The sequence below is a fragment of the Amborella trichopoda genome, chromosome 13 (genome assembly GCF_054954075.1).
Source record: "Amborella trichopoda isolate Santa Cruz 75 chromosome 13, AtrichopodaSantaCruz75HAP2 v2.0, whole genome shotgun sequence".
NCBI lineage: Eukaryota > Viridiplantae > Streptophyta > Magnoliopsida > Amborellales > Amborellaceae > Amborella > Amborella trichopoda.
The window spans coordinates 9,665,295-9,682,374 of record NC_142348.1 but is presented as its reverse complement, the minus strand read 5'-3'; the positions used below and the strand labels follow the sequence as shown (position 1 = coordinate 9,682,374).

Below are 17,080 nucleotides of genomic sequence, written 5' to 3'. Positions count from 1 at the left end.
TAATACAAAATTAATGCAAGAAGCCCTACGATCGGTGTAAAGGCTCCATGGAAAACAAGCATACTCATGATATTCAATAGGCTTTTGGCAATCCATAGATGAAAAATTTAAAATGAACTTAGAGAGAAAAATAAAGTACGATCTCCTAAATTTTTTATTGTTACTATCTCTCCTCTAGAACCAAAACGAACTTGCAAAGCAGTGCATGATGGGTCATAGTCAAGATGCACCACATAATCGCACAAGGGATCACAAATGACACTAATTTGATGTGAACACATCACCGATTATGTGTCAAACGATCAAGTGAAAATTTATATGGAACCTAGGCTCTAAACCACCCAATTAGAACCTACCTCAAAACTGTCACTGAAAAAAGGTTGTTTTGATCCCCAAATATCATCAAATTAATCATCTCAATATCAATATGCATGGACATCAGCAAAAAATGGATTTCAAAATTTGAAAGTAGTGCATCTTGTAATGCATTTTTCGACCGTCAATTTTTAAAATTTTCAAGTTTTTATAGATCCCTCCATCTACACTATTTTTTAAGCTTTAAATTTTATAACAAAAAATAAAAATATAATTTAAAGTTATTATAAAATTTTTCGATATTGAAACTATATTTTTCGACACTATTTGAAGGTGAGATCTAATTTAATTGTTTAGAGCCTCGGCTCTATACAAACCGCACCATCAAATAAAGAAAGAGAGAGACGGCGCCCCACGCGCCATCTATGTAAACTTTTCCCCTTAAAGGGAAGGGGTAACTCATAAGATAAGAAATTGTGATCTCTACGTACCACTCAAAGCAAAGTGATCCTTCAAACAAGAAAAGTAGATCGAAAAATGTTTTGAAACATAACTACTGTTTAGACTAAACAAGAGAGAGAAAGTATCAGCGTCGTATCTTAGAGAGAGAGAGAGAGAGAGAGAGAGAATCAGCGTTGTTTGGTAGAAGTCGATAGATCGATGCCTTCCCTTCAGACTGCGTTACCACCCGAACTCGCCAACAATGTCATCAGAGTGAGCACTTTCCCGCTCCTCTTTCATTTTTTCTCCAATATTTAATAGGATTTTTACTTTATTTAATCGTCTGAAAGTCGAATATTTTGATGATCCAAAGCTTTATCGAGAGTGCCTCCGGAGAGCGAAGTTCATCGGTCACCGGGTAATTTAATTAATCAATTCTTTTTGTTCTGCTACTTCTCAAAAACAAATTCATCATCTTTTGTTCTGTATTGCGTAATGTTTTGCTTTATTTAACAGATTCGAACTCTTGAATTGATGAGTTATAAATCCCCATTTTAGTGATTGCCCATAATACAATCAGCAAAAAAAAAGAAAGAAGCATTTGTTATATTGATTTATTTGATTCCATTTTTTTAATTCAATAACCAACATAGAAGCTACATTGTGAACTGTTGTATGTGTATGGGATGATGGATTCTGGGTCATTATGAGATTCAAAGTCAAAGAAGCACATACTTCCACTTTAATTTGAGCTGTTTCAATTTTATTCTATTAAGCATCAGTTATAGTTCTGTAACTATTATGTGGTTTTCCTTTTTTTTTTGTGTGTAGTTTTTTTCCTTAGAGCTTTTTATGTGTTTTAGTTAACTTCTAAGACACTTTCCTACAGACTTGAGGCTGCATGTCTGTAAAAAGTTGTTTCCTTTTTTTTTTTTTGTTAGGGAAACTACATGATTTGGTTGTTGGATCTGAATATGAATAGATATGCCTGGTTAGGCTATGGATACCTGGTTAAATTGAATATGTGTCACAATGATAAGGACATCCAAGCATGCATGCTCTTAAGGCGTTAATCTTCTCCTCTCATTGCCAGTGGATTCTTTTTTTGCATGTTGCACTGGAAATTCCAGTAGTTTCACACAAAGATTTTCCTCTCAAAAGTCGTTTACCTTTGTGATAATTAAGGTCACTTAAAAGTTTCAAGCATCTCTCAATGTCACAGTCAGGAAGCAATTCTCAAATTAAAAGAAAAAAAAATGTATGGTTAGGAAACAATTTCCAACGAGTGTTTAAAAAAACAGTGCACCCAGTGCCTTGGTGCCTGCGTAGGCCCCTAGGGCACACACCTAGGTCTCGACGCCCTGCCCAGGTGGCCTAGGCAGGTGCCTAGCTCCCAGTTTTGGGTGGTCGCCTAGGGCCTTGACTCTCTTCCGTTTTTTAAGTAGCCCCTAGGGCCATATTTGGACCCCCCACCGAATTTGTTTAAAAGAGTATTGGGTGGTAGTTTAAACCATTAAACCCCACAAATATTACAAAAAAAAAGAAAAAGAAAAGGAAAAACTTCTATAAGCCCTACATCAATTGATTATACCTGTTTCTGTGAATCGAAAAAAAAATTTGAGGTTTGAAGAAGCATCCAAAAGCTTATCTTTTGTTATTGGAATTTATAAGGTTTTCAATTGGTCAGGAGTCCATGTAATTATGGAATACGGAGAGTTGGAAACTAATACAGTAATACACTATGGACCTTTTTAAGTTTCTTCACTAAATTTTCTATGATTTGAAGTTTTAAACATGTTTATTCTTAGCATGTAATATGTTTGTATAAAAAAAGCTAGTTACAATGTATATAAATGCAAAAAATTGCAAACTTAACACAAATATATACATATATGTGTGTTTAGACAGCACATATATGCATATATATGAAGAGTTTTCACTACAGGGTGCCCAGGTTCTAGGCCCCCGCCTTGGTTTTGGGTGCCAGGCCGGTTGCCTAGGGCCGCCTAGGATTTTTTGAAATCTTGTTTCCAACAATCACAGCTTATTCATCCCAAACGACGTCTCTTTTTATTCAAATATATGCAAACTCTTATAAAAAATAATATAAATTTTATTTCCTCATAATAAAAATTCTTTGCCTAAAACCATGGAAGAGAAAAGATCCATCTAGAAAGGCCTTAGAGCTCAAGTTTCCGGCACCCATATATATTATGGATATTTCAGTGCGACCATGCCAACAGCAAAACATGACTCAAAGAGGACATTAATGCGATACAAAACAATCCATATGTATTTATAAAACACAAATAACAGCAATGAAACCGCAGGGCCTCATCTTCCTTGCAGTTTATTTTACTCTGGCTTCATCCTTATGGATCACTTTCATATTTGATAAGGTTGCTCAGTGGATTTGGCCATCTTTTCCACATGTGGCATCAACCAGGGACAATGCTGTAAACATGAAGGAAATCAAAACCAGGGGCCACCAATTCTCTGTGGGGAATGTCACTTATGGTTATGTTTTATATTTTTGCACTAATGGAAGTCATGCTCCATGGTGCTTGTGTTCAAACTTCCATGTGTGGATGAATGTGCCTTTTCTCTTAAATGGTTTGAGAATTTGTTTTTATTGTTATAGATAATCAATTATTCTGTTTTCTAAAATATGATTTCAATATATTTGAATCAAAAGAGGCATCATTTGGAAATTGGAATGAATGATGTGATCATTAGAAACAGTTTTCCAACCGTAAAAGCTATAAAGTGAGAGAAAGGCCCTTTCAGAGTAACAGCCTAACAGGTATGGGAATAATCTAAGAGCTACCTGAGGAGGATAATCCCTGAGTACGAATCTAACAGGTATGGGAATAATCTAATGGCTATGTGAGGATTATCCCTTTAAGATTTCTTTCTTTCAATTTTTTCTTTTAGTGTTTCCCTATAGTAATAAAGGACAAGCTTTACCTGGTTGCCATGGCCTAACAATGCATTAATACCTATCTCTCAATCTCCATTTATTATCGGTGATTCAACATTGGTTGATTCATTAATTTAAAATCTATTAATGTAAATGTTGATTATGAAAATCTGTTGAGAATGTATTGCCATTAGCTGAGATTCTGAGTACTTATGTTTCTACAACTCCGTGTGATTGATTCAAAATGACCAGTCATTCTGAAAGTCTAGAAAGTTTGATTGTAACCAACACTGTGTGATTGATTCAAAATGACCAATCATAACAGGGAAGCTTTAGCTAGTGTTTGTCCTTTATTCAGTTTGATTGTAACCCACTAGATTATCTTTGAGATAATTATGATACTGATATAGGAGGACTTTTTGGAGAATAAACGGCCTGGAAGTGAAAGTGTTTTCAGGGAACAATCTTTGAAAAATATGTAGTGACGAAGTATGAAAGTCGCATGTGGCCACATTATGCATACTATATTTTGAGCTTCTACAAACCCGTCAACATAAAAGGACAACAAGTTTCTTATAACCATCTTAGCAAACTACCTGACATTAACTCTGCTCCGAATGTCTCATGTCGATAATGGTAATGTTGATGTTTCATGGCATGTGACTGGGTGTGCCACCCATGGGGCATGGCATACGTGTGGGGCTGGATCCAAGGGCCCCACATGTGCCCCTACACGTTTCTATATTTTTAGAATTACCCTTTTTAAACTAATTTAAAGCAAAAATAAATTCTAAAAATACTAAAAAATTTCTAAAATTCACATAAATATTTTCAATACTGAAAAATAAAATATCTAGAGTGGACTGGTGGCAACATGTCAAAATAAGTGACTATAAGGGCACTCCACCAGGTCAAAATAAGTGACTATAAGTGCACTCCACCGGACCCAGTGAGTGTGATCCACAATTGTCTTCTAAAATCTACCCAACAAAACCCATGACCCATAGTCTCATGCAATGGCTCCTGATTAGCTCGTCAAAGCTAGCCAAAAAACAATAGAACCACAGTCACAGAATGTGGATTACGGTTCTCCCCCTTAAGAGCTAGTCAAACACATATCACTATAGTGCAGGAGGACTCTCTCTATGCACATGCACACGCATCCCTTTTCGCTTCCCGGTAGTGCGACTGTGGTTTGTACATGTCGTGTAAAAGTTTGTTGAGGATTTAGTCCTTGCTCTCACGGATCCATCTGCACATAGGATATCACATAGCTCTCCTAACCCCATGCATCTCTCTGATCTCAACAAGAGATGACCTCTGTAAACCCTTTTCGGTAGTGCTACATGCTCAAGGGTCAAAGTTTTGAACATGACCAGGGCTATAGACCACTTAACCCTTGGTTAGTTACACTCACACTCCCACTGAAGTGTATAATACTCTATAAATGAAATATACAAGCTCACAGCCTTTAAAGGCCACAAACCCCAATACTGTTATCTCCCTATTAACCTAATTTATTTTGCTGTGTTAAAGAAAGCCCATTTCCATTTGGGCATGAACAAGAAAATAAAGAAGGAAATAGCATTGCATGCCACTACAAACACAAAAACAGATACAGTATCAACTATGGAGAGTTTTCATGCTATAAAGAAGTCCCTGGGCTTGGTCTGGTTAAACACCAAAATGGAGTAATTTCTTAACGATATTCTGGTCCTTATGCAAAATTTTCTCCAAGGAAGCATTGTTTGCATTCTTGTGATAACTACCATAACTGTGTACTTTAGTTCTTTGTCCAACAACTTAGCCACATAAGATAACAATAGAGAACTAATTGAAAATGCCAAGAAATAAATCAGCATCAAAACATTGTAAACATAATCCTAAAACATTAATACGCAGTTAAAAATCTTGGAGAAATTGAAGCATCTATGTTTTCAAAATACAGTTTGGAAAGTTGAGCTGAGTTGAGTTGACTTGCTCCAGTTGATTCCACCCAGATTCTAGAGTCAAAATAGTAGTAAGCTTCTATTCTATGGTAATGTCAAACAATGACTCCCTGCGTCAAATGAGAAGAAAACTCCCCAGATCTTAGCTCTCTCAAATGTGTTTTGTCAAAAACTTAAAAAAAAATTTCAATAAAAACAGACTTGAAACTGAAAATTTCCAATGTTTTCCTTAGCAGTGAATTAAAATTTCTAGTTATGACTGCTTGGACATATCTATATATATGATACAATGTAGCAAGGACATGGCCATGCATATCTGTCTGAAATGAACACACTTTCTACCGCGAGTTATATTCTTTTCCCTTTAATCAAAGTCAGGCAAGGATACAAAGCCTCAATGCCTGGAAGCTGCCACATGAAGTAATAAGATAAAATTTCAGTGGCCAAGATTGCAATAAAGTGGGGAATCCCTAATGTAACCAACAAATGGCTTAAGAGCTCAGGGAAAGAAAGGTTCCTTGTATCCGAAAATGATCTATAGAAAGTGAGAAATGATAGTGTAGATAAGTTTTGAGGAAATAGCCCAGCTTTGCTCAGGAATGTCTGTCTCTTGGAATCACGTGTGGCAAGAGAGTAACTCTCTTGAGGATGTCTTGGCCAAAGAGGGAGCTGTAATCCTGAGGCTTGAGTAGTTCGGGGCTCCTTAGGCTTCCACCCTAGATGGGAGCAGTTTGTTTCTCTTCTTGCTTTTCCTGTTCCCCCTCTCAGGGGACATACCTTGTAACAACAATCTTATAGTAATACAATGTCAACATTCTCAAAAAAAAAAGATAATAACTTAACAAAGATGCTGCAGGAAGCTAAATTCCCATTGGTTGTTCCCTCAACTTAATAAATAGAGATGCTGGATTTGTGCTCTGGAGACCTAGCATTTTGGCCTTCTCTTCAAATCAGCCAAGGATAACACCTAGGGTTTGGTCCACACCCTCTCTCTAATTCATAATGATTTAGAGGTATGTATTCTCTTCCCTACTTAAATATAAGTCATAAAAGAACACAAGCGCCCATGGCCTTTTGAGACAAGATAAAGCTACTCGGAAAGAAGTGCCATTGTCTAATCTTTGAAATCTCACTCAATCATGATTCACCATCAGTCCCAAGATCTTGCAAGACAATCTATGATGTCCTAGTGACTTGCCGCGGTGGTCCCATCATACCTTGCCACTGCCACCGACAATCCGTCAATCCCAGAAAATGACAAGTCCCTATGAATGAGCATTTGTATATGTGCAAAGGGCTTCTCGCAATCTAATTTGCTCCCAAACATGATTCCTAAATTGACTTGGGGAGGGGGGGAAAAAAAGAAAAAAACTTCCCTACAATACCCCCTAAAAACCCTAAAACAGTCAAATACCAAAAATATAAAACTGTAAAAAATAAAATAAAATAATAAAATCCCCAAAAATACAATAAATAGGACAAAAGACATTGTTAACAAATCTAGAGTACTTTCTCTTTGCAATAATATTACCAAATTACTCTTTTATACTAAAAAAATGTTTTTGAAACATTTTAGGTTTCCGACATGAGTGTAACAAACTCAACTCTTCCTGCAATCCGTTTGAAGACCCAAGGACTTAGATGGACCACTGTGCATTTTTTTTACGCTGTAAAGACATACGACATGCCTGTTTTCAGACCGTGCAATATTCCATCCAAGCAGGTGGCACCAAGTTTGCTCTTGTATGTGCTTTGTCCATAGAATCAAAGCAATTGTTTTCCCTTCTTGTTAGACACCAGACCTAGAGAGCTAAAGTCATAAAATTTTTTACCTGGAATTAGTGGCTAAATACACATGCCCATATGGTCGTAAAAACATTTTAGGTTTCCAGAACTTTTTTCTGAAGTGGTGGATCCTTTGATGAAAGTAGATAATGTGCAATTCCAGTGGCTGGAAATACGCATACCCATATGGTAGTAAAAACATTTTAGGTTTCCAGAACTTTTTTCTAAAGTGGCGGATCCTTTGATGAAAGTAGATAATGTGCTTTCAAGGCAACATGGGGGTTTGCAATGGAATATTCGGTTTAGTTGTAATAGAATGCCAGGCTGCACTGCTGCAGGAGTTGCAAGGGGGTTATATTCCAAGAGATGCAAGCGATAAAGTGGGTTTGGCGGAAGAAAGTGATGGTGTATTCTCTATGAAATCTGCCTATAAGTTACTTTTTCATGATAGAGCAAGGTGGACAGAAAGAAAACTGAACAAAATTTGGAAATGGCATATTCCTCATAAGATACAAGGTGTTCTATGGATCTTTATGCAAGGGAGAACTTTGATGATTGAAAATCTTAGATAAAGAGGTAAAATAATGCCTAATGTGTGCTTGCTATGTAAGAATGGTGAAGAAAGTGCCGATCATTATTCTTAGCAGGCTTTGCATGTGGGCTTTGCATATTGTGTGATGCTCTTTGGTGTTGCCACAGACATCAATCCACATTTTAGATCATCTCTCCATCTATGTTTTACCAAAAAAAGGGAAGATCATTTGGGAAATTTTCAGACTAGCAGGGCTTTGGAAAGTATGGTTGGAAGGAATAGATGAAGTTTTGAGGGAGTTATCTCAGGAGAGGAAAAAGTGAAAGACAAAATTTTGCATAGTCTTTGGTAATGGTTCTTAGTCACAAAGGAGAGGGAGGGTATTTCTAAGATTGATATCATCTTGAACTTGAGGAATGTTATTTGGCAATCCTCAGTCTCTATGAGACCAAGAGGAAGATGGACTCCACCACTGCTAGGTAGCATCCAATTAAACTTTGATGGAAACTCAATGGGGAATCCTAGCCTGGCAGGTATAGGAGGTGCAGTAAGGGATTGCTGTGTGGCAATTATCTTTCGCTATTATGGCCGATGTGGTAATGTTACAGCTAATATGGCAGAGATCTGTGCTCTTTTATGTAGCCTGAGATCGGTTAAGGAGAAATGTCTAGGAAGTTGTTGCATTATGAAATTCCATGAATGTTATAAATTGGTGTAATAAGGTGTGGAAACCCCCATGGTCCGTAAGATGTGAGTGACTGGAAGTGATGAATATTGCCAATCGTAAGGATGTTGTTTTTCAGCATGTATATTGGGAGGCTAATGACACTGCAGACCAATAGGCTAAAAGGGGGGGTTATCTTGTGATTGCTTACCTTTGTAATCTTTATGTTTTTGAGATTTATTGAGAAAGATTAGTAACCTAGCCAAAAACAAAAAAGTAGTAACCTTGCACATGTCTAGCCCACATAAGTCTACTTTCTCTCATCTTATCACCTATTGGAGGCACGCATGAGTTTTCTTGAAGGTATGCATTTCGAATTCTATCCCTTCTTATCTTACCACTCGTCCATCTCAACATCTTCATCTCAGCTACACTCATCCTATGGGTATGGTTTTTCTTGACCGCTCAACATTCTAGGGTTCCACTTAACAATGATTTTAATTTTGTACCATTCTAGCTCACCTCCTCTCTAGCTCCCTCTACTTGATTATGCCTCTCTAGATAATTTATTTTAAGATTGAATATGTTTAGACCACTGTTTAAAAGATCGCCGATCTGAATCAGAAATTGTTGGTCTAGATCGAGAATCATCCAACACCGATCCAATTCTTGGGCTGGATCGACGTTTTGACCATATATATACTATAATATAGATCATTGTTATAAAAAACATTAAAAATCTAGTGGCTAACGCATACATACTTGTCTTATAAGTTATATATCTTTTCTCAATACTTCCAACCATGTCCTTTTGGACCTATGCCTGGCACTTGTTGAGCCTTCTAATTGCACCAACTTGCACCTTCTAACATGTGTTGTACTGGGTCTGCGTTGCACGTAATATAAACAGTTTATATGATATCCAAAACTTCTATATGTCTATAGTCCCAGGCATGCAATATGTATTGTGTGTGTAGGCATGATTTATTACGTAATATCAATGTATATGGTCTGTAAATTTATAGAACACATTTCTGAGCATTATACAATATTTTTATATACGTATATGTATACATGTCCTGCTCATGCATGTAAAAAACAATGTCGTAACGGGGATGCTTATTTTTGGAGACACCATTATCCTTCATCAATACACTATTGGTTATGACATCTGCTACTGGATTTGCATCCCTAGGCACTTGATAAAATTCCTGAGCACCCACTAAAAGGCTAAGCCCCTTGATCTCCTCGACTATGCCGTGTAATTGCCAAGAGGCATCCTATTATCCCCACCATATAATCTTTCATTTTCTATGATTTTTAGACAACACAAAAAGGAAAAAGCAATTGACAAACATTCAACCTTTTACATCGTAAGAGAATTTACAAACATCCAAAATTATGTAGGCACATACATACAAATTGACATAAAAATCTGAAATTATGTGTGAATGAATGCATATCCATGAATGGGCATATTTAAATACATGCATAGAAAACATGCGTATACTGCCTTATGCATGATGATATCTATATGAGTGCAGTTGTAAGATATCTACATACCTAAGCAAGCTATCTATACAAGCTCATACTTTTTACATGGGTTTGGAGAGAACCAGAAGAGTGCAGAAACGAAATTGGGGATACATAAAATTGAAGCAGTGGATGTGAAACAAGATTTGTTACAAGACGACAGGATTCAGGAAATTGGAAAAAGTCAGCAAAACTGAAAGGACTTGTTACCCTTGATGTAATGAACAATGAAAGAGAAAAGCACAACAAAGCGATGACAACCAGAAATTTTAGTGAGAGGATCATATAGAAGCATACAATGGAGTAGATTTGATTGCAGAAATGAAGGTGTCCCAAAATATGTTACCCCTACTCAATGCCTGAACAATGTTTAACTTTGCATATTGAAGGTATTTGACTTCAAAAGAAGGAAATTCATATAAATTTTCAAACAACATCTATCCACAATTTGCAGCCTCCAACCTCCTAGTACAAGCATCCTTCCTTCCCCCAACTTCAATCAAGAAACTAAGCAAAACAACAATAGAATAAATCCCTCCAAAGTCTCATATGACACTAAAGAGGACCCAAATAGGGAATGACGGGTAGCTTCTCTATCAGGGTGCTCGTTCTACAAAACATTATCCATGACGTACAGTTGAAGTAGATTCTCAAGGACACCCACTAGATGGCACAGGATAACCCTTCATTCCTTAGTATGTAAGACAAAGAAGGGAAGAAAATCCTCTATCTTATATCAACAATAATTCCATATGTTAAAGAAATGACAAAATAAGTAATTTACAAGTCGAAATTCATCCATATATATGTATTTGTTGCATGTCCAACCAGTTCATATCATCTAACAAACCGACTAATACACTGAGTTTCTGTTGCCCCATGTCACTACTGAATGTCTTATTTTTATTGGTAATATATAATTGCAGAAAGCAAACAACAAAGAAATGAAGCAAAGCTGCTCGTAAGTAGATGTCCAGGCCACATCTTTTGTGACTAAGCATAGCCCCCTCCATGCAAAAGGATTCAAAATTTACTCCACCGTTGTACAGTGCATCTGGTGCAGCATTAGCATCCCTTACATGTGGTGGAAGAGTAATCATCTAGAGAGATGTAGATCGGAAAGTTCCTCAATCATGGATAACCTCTAGGGAAGTGCAGTCCCAATCCATGCCTATATGCTCGACAATGTCTCCTTGAGAACTAAATCCATCTCCTCAGGTCAATCTTAAGTTGGGGGTCTATGAAAATCCTTAATATACGAAAAACCCAAAACTTTTATGTTGAAAATCTAAGACACTGGATAAAGTATTCTAATTCATTAGGATAAAAAATATCCAAGTTAATAGAAATGATTCAAAGAGCACTTTGACCATAAGGAACACCTAAAAGTCAATAAAAAATAAAGTTACCAAAAGGCAGTATAATACTAGGTAGAGTTGCACACTCTCTTGTGAGGATAATGCATATATACCCCAAGGTCAATCTCAAAAGAATACCAAGAGAGAGCACAATTAAAACAAGATTCACTCTCCCCGCTTTTTAATTTAAATGTTGTTTTAATTAAAATATGTTTTTAGTTAGTAAGATAATCTTTTAAATATAGTCTATGGCCTTTTTTTTTTGATAGGAGTTAGTTTGGATATTTTGACTTCCTACTATTAGAGATAAATACGGAAGTTCTAGGTTTTTAAATTGGTCTTATCCCAATTCGACTAGAAGTGGATTTGAGTCAAATAATTAGGGGATAAAAGGTCGTAACTCGGTGCTGTTCCCGCCTAAGCAGGGTCCCGAGAGGGGTGTGCAAACAGTCCTACCTTTGGTTTATGCACCAAGTGGCCGCCATTCTCAGGACTCGAACCCGTGCTCTTGCGCTGGCTACCCGAGCTTTTTACCGTCACACCAAGTGACGGCCCTTTTGTACTAGCTCTACTTACAACCTCTTTTTCTGTATAGTGGAGCATAGATTCTTGCTAGTGAAAACATCGAACCCGTTGACATTGGATCTCGTTCCCATACACCTAAGGATCTCGCTCCTTGTCTTGTTCATTGTACAGATGCCGATCCTAACCCCAGGGAGCTTCCACTATAGGGCGGTTTGGCGAATCTCAAACCGATCCATCAAATAGTAAGGGGATAAAGTTCCTAATATGCCTCCCTAAATCATAATGGCTGATTTGTGGGGTAGGTGGCTCAAATTTTTTCTCTCACCTCACAGATTTCCTAAATTCCTCTTTGGTCAAATAAGTCATTGGATAGGCATACCTAGGGGGTCTTGAGGCTTGTATAAGGAGGTGAACCCCACTCCTCATAAGACACAATTGGAGCCTCTCTTTCCTAACTCACTCTCCTTCACGCCTCCAATTCTCTTTCTTTCTCATCTCTAGTATTATCTCTCTCCTTCCTTGCTCTCTAGGTGGCACACCACCTTATAATAAATTAAAAGGGGGTAGCATGTGAACCCTAATAAGGTTTCATTGTAGAGAGGGGTAAGCCTAGCCTAGAAAGAGCCGCGCTTTTGAGGCATGCCCTAATTTGTTCCTAAGGGGTTCTAACAAAATCCTAATTGTCTTTTATGCTCTCTAAAACCCTAGTTTAAAAGGTATTGCTTGTGGAAAGTTTCCCGGCTTTGAAAATTCAGTAAGACCAATAGGATTGAAGTGTGCCATCTGTCAGGAAATCGGGTGTGGGGTGTACTAAGTTCTATGGGGGTGACGTTGAGCATAATCCAAGAAGTCTTTCCAGCTATTTGGTTTTGTTTTTTAGTCTTATTTGCTTGTTTATTCTGATTTTTCAGGATCATTATTTTTACTTAAATTGATAGTAAAAGGTTGGTTTTTGCCAGTAAAAAGAAAGGTCTTGGGTTGTATTTAGGGTTTTATTTTCTGTTTACAGCAGTATATTGTATCACTTGTAAGTAAAATTTTGATTCAATAATAAAGAAAAAAAGAAATTTTTTATTATTTATTATTTCTTTATTTCTTATTTAATCGTCTTGAATTCCACACAGCCTCACCTTTCAAAGAGGGGGAGATTTTCAATGTATTTTTAGGTGCTGGATATTGGGATCACTTAGACTGTCACATTCGGGATTGGTGAATGTGTAAACTGCCAGTGTCCAATATGTTTTTGAGTTTTAACACAAAATTGCTTCAAATTCCCTTTGCAGGTTATCCCAGGAAAACATAAAGGATTTTTTAGCTATTAGTTTTTCTTCTTACACATAAATAACTTAGAAATTATACATTAGAAATTTCTCCTTATGGCTACCCATTTTCCATTACTATGGCCCGTTCATGAGGGGGAGTCTTAACTCCTGGCTGGTCATCTATTTTTCCTAGTTACATTTCCCATGCATCTCAATTGGTAATTTCTGTTCTTCATGTGTTTGACTAAACTTTCTCCTTGTTCAAATGTCGAACAGGACCTTGTTATCTATAAAATAGTTTACTACGTGCTAGAAATTTTGTTTTCCCCTTTAAGTCTCATCCCATTTCCTTCTCCTTGAAGTATGTGGGTTATGGGGTGCATGAGAGACTTCACATACCCATGATGCTAGAACTTGTGGACTCGTTCTGGCTGTTTGTAGGCACAGATGAGATTTGTTGCATATTTGCGTACTGATTGGATCATCTCTTGTGAATGTTATTTTGTTAAATGGTCATGTTATACATATTATGTTGTTGATTTTGTTTTGTGATCTTTGTGTTCTTCATGTGAAGTAAATAAGAATATGTGAATGGCTTGAAAATGAAGTGTGCATGTGTATCACTATTTTTAGTGAGTTTTCTATCATATATGGAATACCCAGCTAAAGTAGATATGTATATTCCGGAAAAGAAAAGCAGAAAGTCTCTACTAATCTGAATGTGTGTGCTCAGTAATTTTAATTGTTGATGGATTAGATATTGGCACTCTTTAGAAACTTAATACAGGAAATTGAATGAGGTTTGTTAAAATAGTGAACTTTCTATCATATATGGGATACCCCGCTAAAGTAGATATGTATATTCCGGAAAGGATAAGCAGAAAGTCGCTACTAATCTGAATGTGTGTGCTCAGTAATTTTAAGTGTTGATGGATTAGATATTGGCACTCTTTAGAAACTTACTACAGGAAATTGAATGAGGTTTGTTGTTGCAGCAACACAATACAAAGCTTGTTGTCGATATGGTGAGGCAGCAGTTCAAGAAAAATATGCACGAGACTGATCCAGGGAAGATCCAGAAGATGAAGGATGAGTAAGTTGGAGAGAGAGAGAGAGAGAGAGAGAGAGAGAGAGAGAGAGAGAGATTGATTTGCAGTCTGATGGGTGTGTGGCTTGTCTGTGCAGTGCAGCGAGGGGCCTTATCAATCACATTCTTTATGAATCTGAGAAGCTTACAGGGCGTAAATTCACAAGCTCTTGATGTTTTGTAATGCTAGGGCTGGCGATGAATGATTTTCCCCGAATTTTGTATCCTCTTACTAGTGAGCTGACATTATATATAGTGTTCTTTTTTGTCATTGCTGGAGTATCTACACGGCATTCATGTAAGATGTTTTCAAGAATATGGAAGATGTTTTCAAATAAGAATGTAGTCTAAGCGCCCATAACAGATTAAAAACACAAGTTTTTCAAATGTTAAAAACATTTTCAGGGACATCATTCAGTACCAGAGGTGAGTAAAAAAACACAGATACCCATATTTTGTGGTCATGTTTAATATCATCTATCTCTCTCTCTCTCTCTCTCTTTTGTTTGCAAACTCTGAAACGAGTGTTTTGAAACAGGAACCATGGCCAGACTCTATCCTTTGAAAATCCTAGTCGGATTGTCAATCCTGATACAGATTACCCAATTCAAGGCGCAAAGATAATAAATAAGAGAGAAGAAAATCAGAACGATACAGAGTAATTCAAGGGTTCCTTGACCTGGAACTACCCATCTTGTTATCCTGTTCTGACTCTGACCGATTCGGAATTACGTTGGCGATTTCTCAAACATTGTAGTGAAATCAATCTTATGTTCAATTAAAAGAGAAAAATGGCCCCAATGAACTATTGCCCCAGACAATGAAACTTCCTAGTTCCTACAAATAATTGCAGGTCAAGAATAGAAAGAGAGAATATTTCACCCCCCTTCAATGTGCGAGATTGGAAAACGGTGGAGAAATTACCAGTTCATTTTGAACTTCAAGTCATGAATAGATTTTGCGGAGATATTGGGGTTTTCAAGTGTCTCCTTTAGGGCGTGTTTAATAAGTGGGAGTTAAATGTTTCACTTCTATGTTTGATAATATTATATAGAAGCATCGAAAGAGCAATTTCGGAAGGGAGTAAAGGGGCACAGGATAGTATACTATAAAACTATTTATCTTTGTTACAAGAAGGTCACAACTGTTATTAGCATTAGATGTCAAATTGGATAGTTTGGGATGAGTCACAAAGTTCGAGAAATTGTTTTTGAACTTTAGATCTAGTAAATGACAATCACAATCACCTGATTTGGAATCTAATGGACAATATTGATTGTGTATTTAAAATAAGGGTGAGGTTTGTATAACGTTGCCTCCTTATCTTGTAGAAGTAAGATGCACCTATAAAATTTATTTAGAGTTGTCGTTTCATAATCGAAAACCTTATGATGACTTCAAAATTTATTTTTATCCTCAATTGTAAAATTTAAAATTTCAAAAATAGTATCGATCGAGTCGATTAAGAAACACTTGAAAATCTTGAAAATAGACGGTCCAAATAACTTGTTGCAAGCTGTACTATTTTTTGGCATTAGAATTCTTTTTTTTCTTTATGTCCATTCATATCAAGGTCGAGATGCTCAGGTGGAGGGTTCTACTATGCCGGAGCACTCTTCAATGTAGGATTTTTGAGGTGCACCTAACATCAACAGTATAAGGTTGCAACCTTATATAAACTTTTTTCTATGATCTCTCATGTACTCTTTCATTACTTAAAAGAGTGGTGAAATAGAATTGTTTGGTTATTAATAGAGAGATCGAAAGAGTGCAAGAGACAAAAGAGAGAATTGCCCATCTCACAAATAGGAAACAAATAATGCTACTTTAGACTAACCAAGAAAGATCAAAGCACCTCTCGCTCTCTCTACAAAAATTCGAGGGAATAAATGATGACGGATGCCTCATATTGAGCGAGAAAAATGGGAATATTACAAAAGAGAAAGCAGACCCATAACTTGTAGGTTGTCGTTAATGGTAGTAAGAAAAAAATTCTTACTTTCTCTCACTAGAGGAGAATAACTTCAAGCAATTGAAAGAGAGAGAAAGAAGTTTGGAGAAAGCAGCAAGCCCATGTTCCCATTGCAAAAGAAAAGCACTAAAGGCCCAATTCTCTCTCTTTCTCCCTCTCTCTCTCAAGTATAGAGGAGAGGTACGGCCACATAGTGTTGGAGAAAAGAGAGATGTCATGGTGCAAATGAAAAAGGCAAATTCAATCCTCTCTCTTTGCAATTATCAAATTGGATTGGTTGTTAAATTGACGAGGGGTTTAGTTCAATCAAAATAAATCAAATCTATAATTCAATTAATTTGATTTGATTTTAGAAAAAAAAAAAAGCTAATCAAATTAATTAAAACTAATTGATTTGATCGGGTCCAACAATAAGTTTTAACAGATTTTCAAAGAAATTTAATTTTTATCTTAAACGATACATACCAAGACAACAATTAACAGTTCGTACCACCAATAAGTACAATCCTCGTATAACCATACTCTTATTCTCTCTCTCTCAAGCCCCCTTTGAAAATGCATACCTAACTCTCTCTCTCTCTCTCTCTATATATGCAGCCCCAATCATCTCGTCCTCATGCAAACAATAATGCCTTTGCATTAAATTGGCGCCATCTTCAAAACCAAGCCTAAAATTTGAATATAGCTAACTGGGTATTGGGTCGAAAACTCGAGACTTGAAATTGCAATTAAATCTT

General features: G+C 36.7%; 1 protein-coding gene across 2 annotated transcripts; it reads left to right on the top strand.

Moving 5' to 3' along the window:
* The first annotated feature begins 901 nt into the window (after window positions 1-901).
* Window positions 902-14,709, top strand: EMB2786 (COMPLEX 1 LYR-like protein). 2 transcript variants are annotated; one of them, XM_011624308.3, is made up of 4 exons: window positions 902-1,029; window positions 1,130-1,174; window positions 14,280-14,377; window positions 14,470-14,709. In XM_011624308.3, exons 1-4 carry the CDS (start codon window positions 976-978, stop codon window positions 14,543-14,545), a joined length of 273 nt encoding a protein of 90 aa, XP_011622610.1. In that variant the 5' UTR covers window positions 902-975; the 3' UTR covers window positions 14,546-14,709. The 2 variants fall into 2 exon arrangements, with proteins under 2 accessions (XP_011622610.1, XP_020521646.1); XM_020665987.2 differs by lacking the exon at window positions 1,130-1,174.
* Window positions 14,710-17,080: the final 2,371 nt, after the last annotated feature.

What these genes read in the sequence shown, in the direction of transcription:
- EMB2786 (XM_011624308.3), top strand. Translation starts at nt 976, where the DNA reads ATGCCTTCCCTTCAGACTGCGTTACCACCCGAACTCGCCAACAATGTC. An exon ending in CGAAGTTCATCGGTCACCGG is followed by an intron (nt 1,175 to 14,279) that starts GTAATTTAATTA and finishes TTGTTGTTGCAG; the next exon opens with CAACACAATACAAAGCTTGT. An exon ending in ATCCAGAAGATGAAGGATGA is followed by an intron (nt 14,378 to 14,469) that starts GTAAGTTGGAGA and finishes TTGTCTGTGCAG; the next exon opens with TGCAGCGAGGGGCCTTATCA.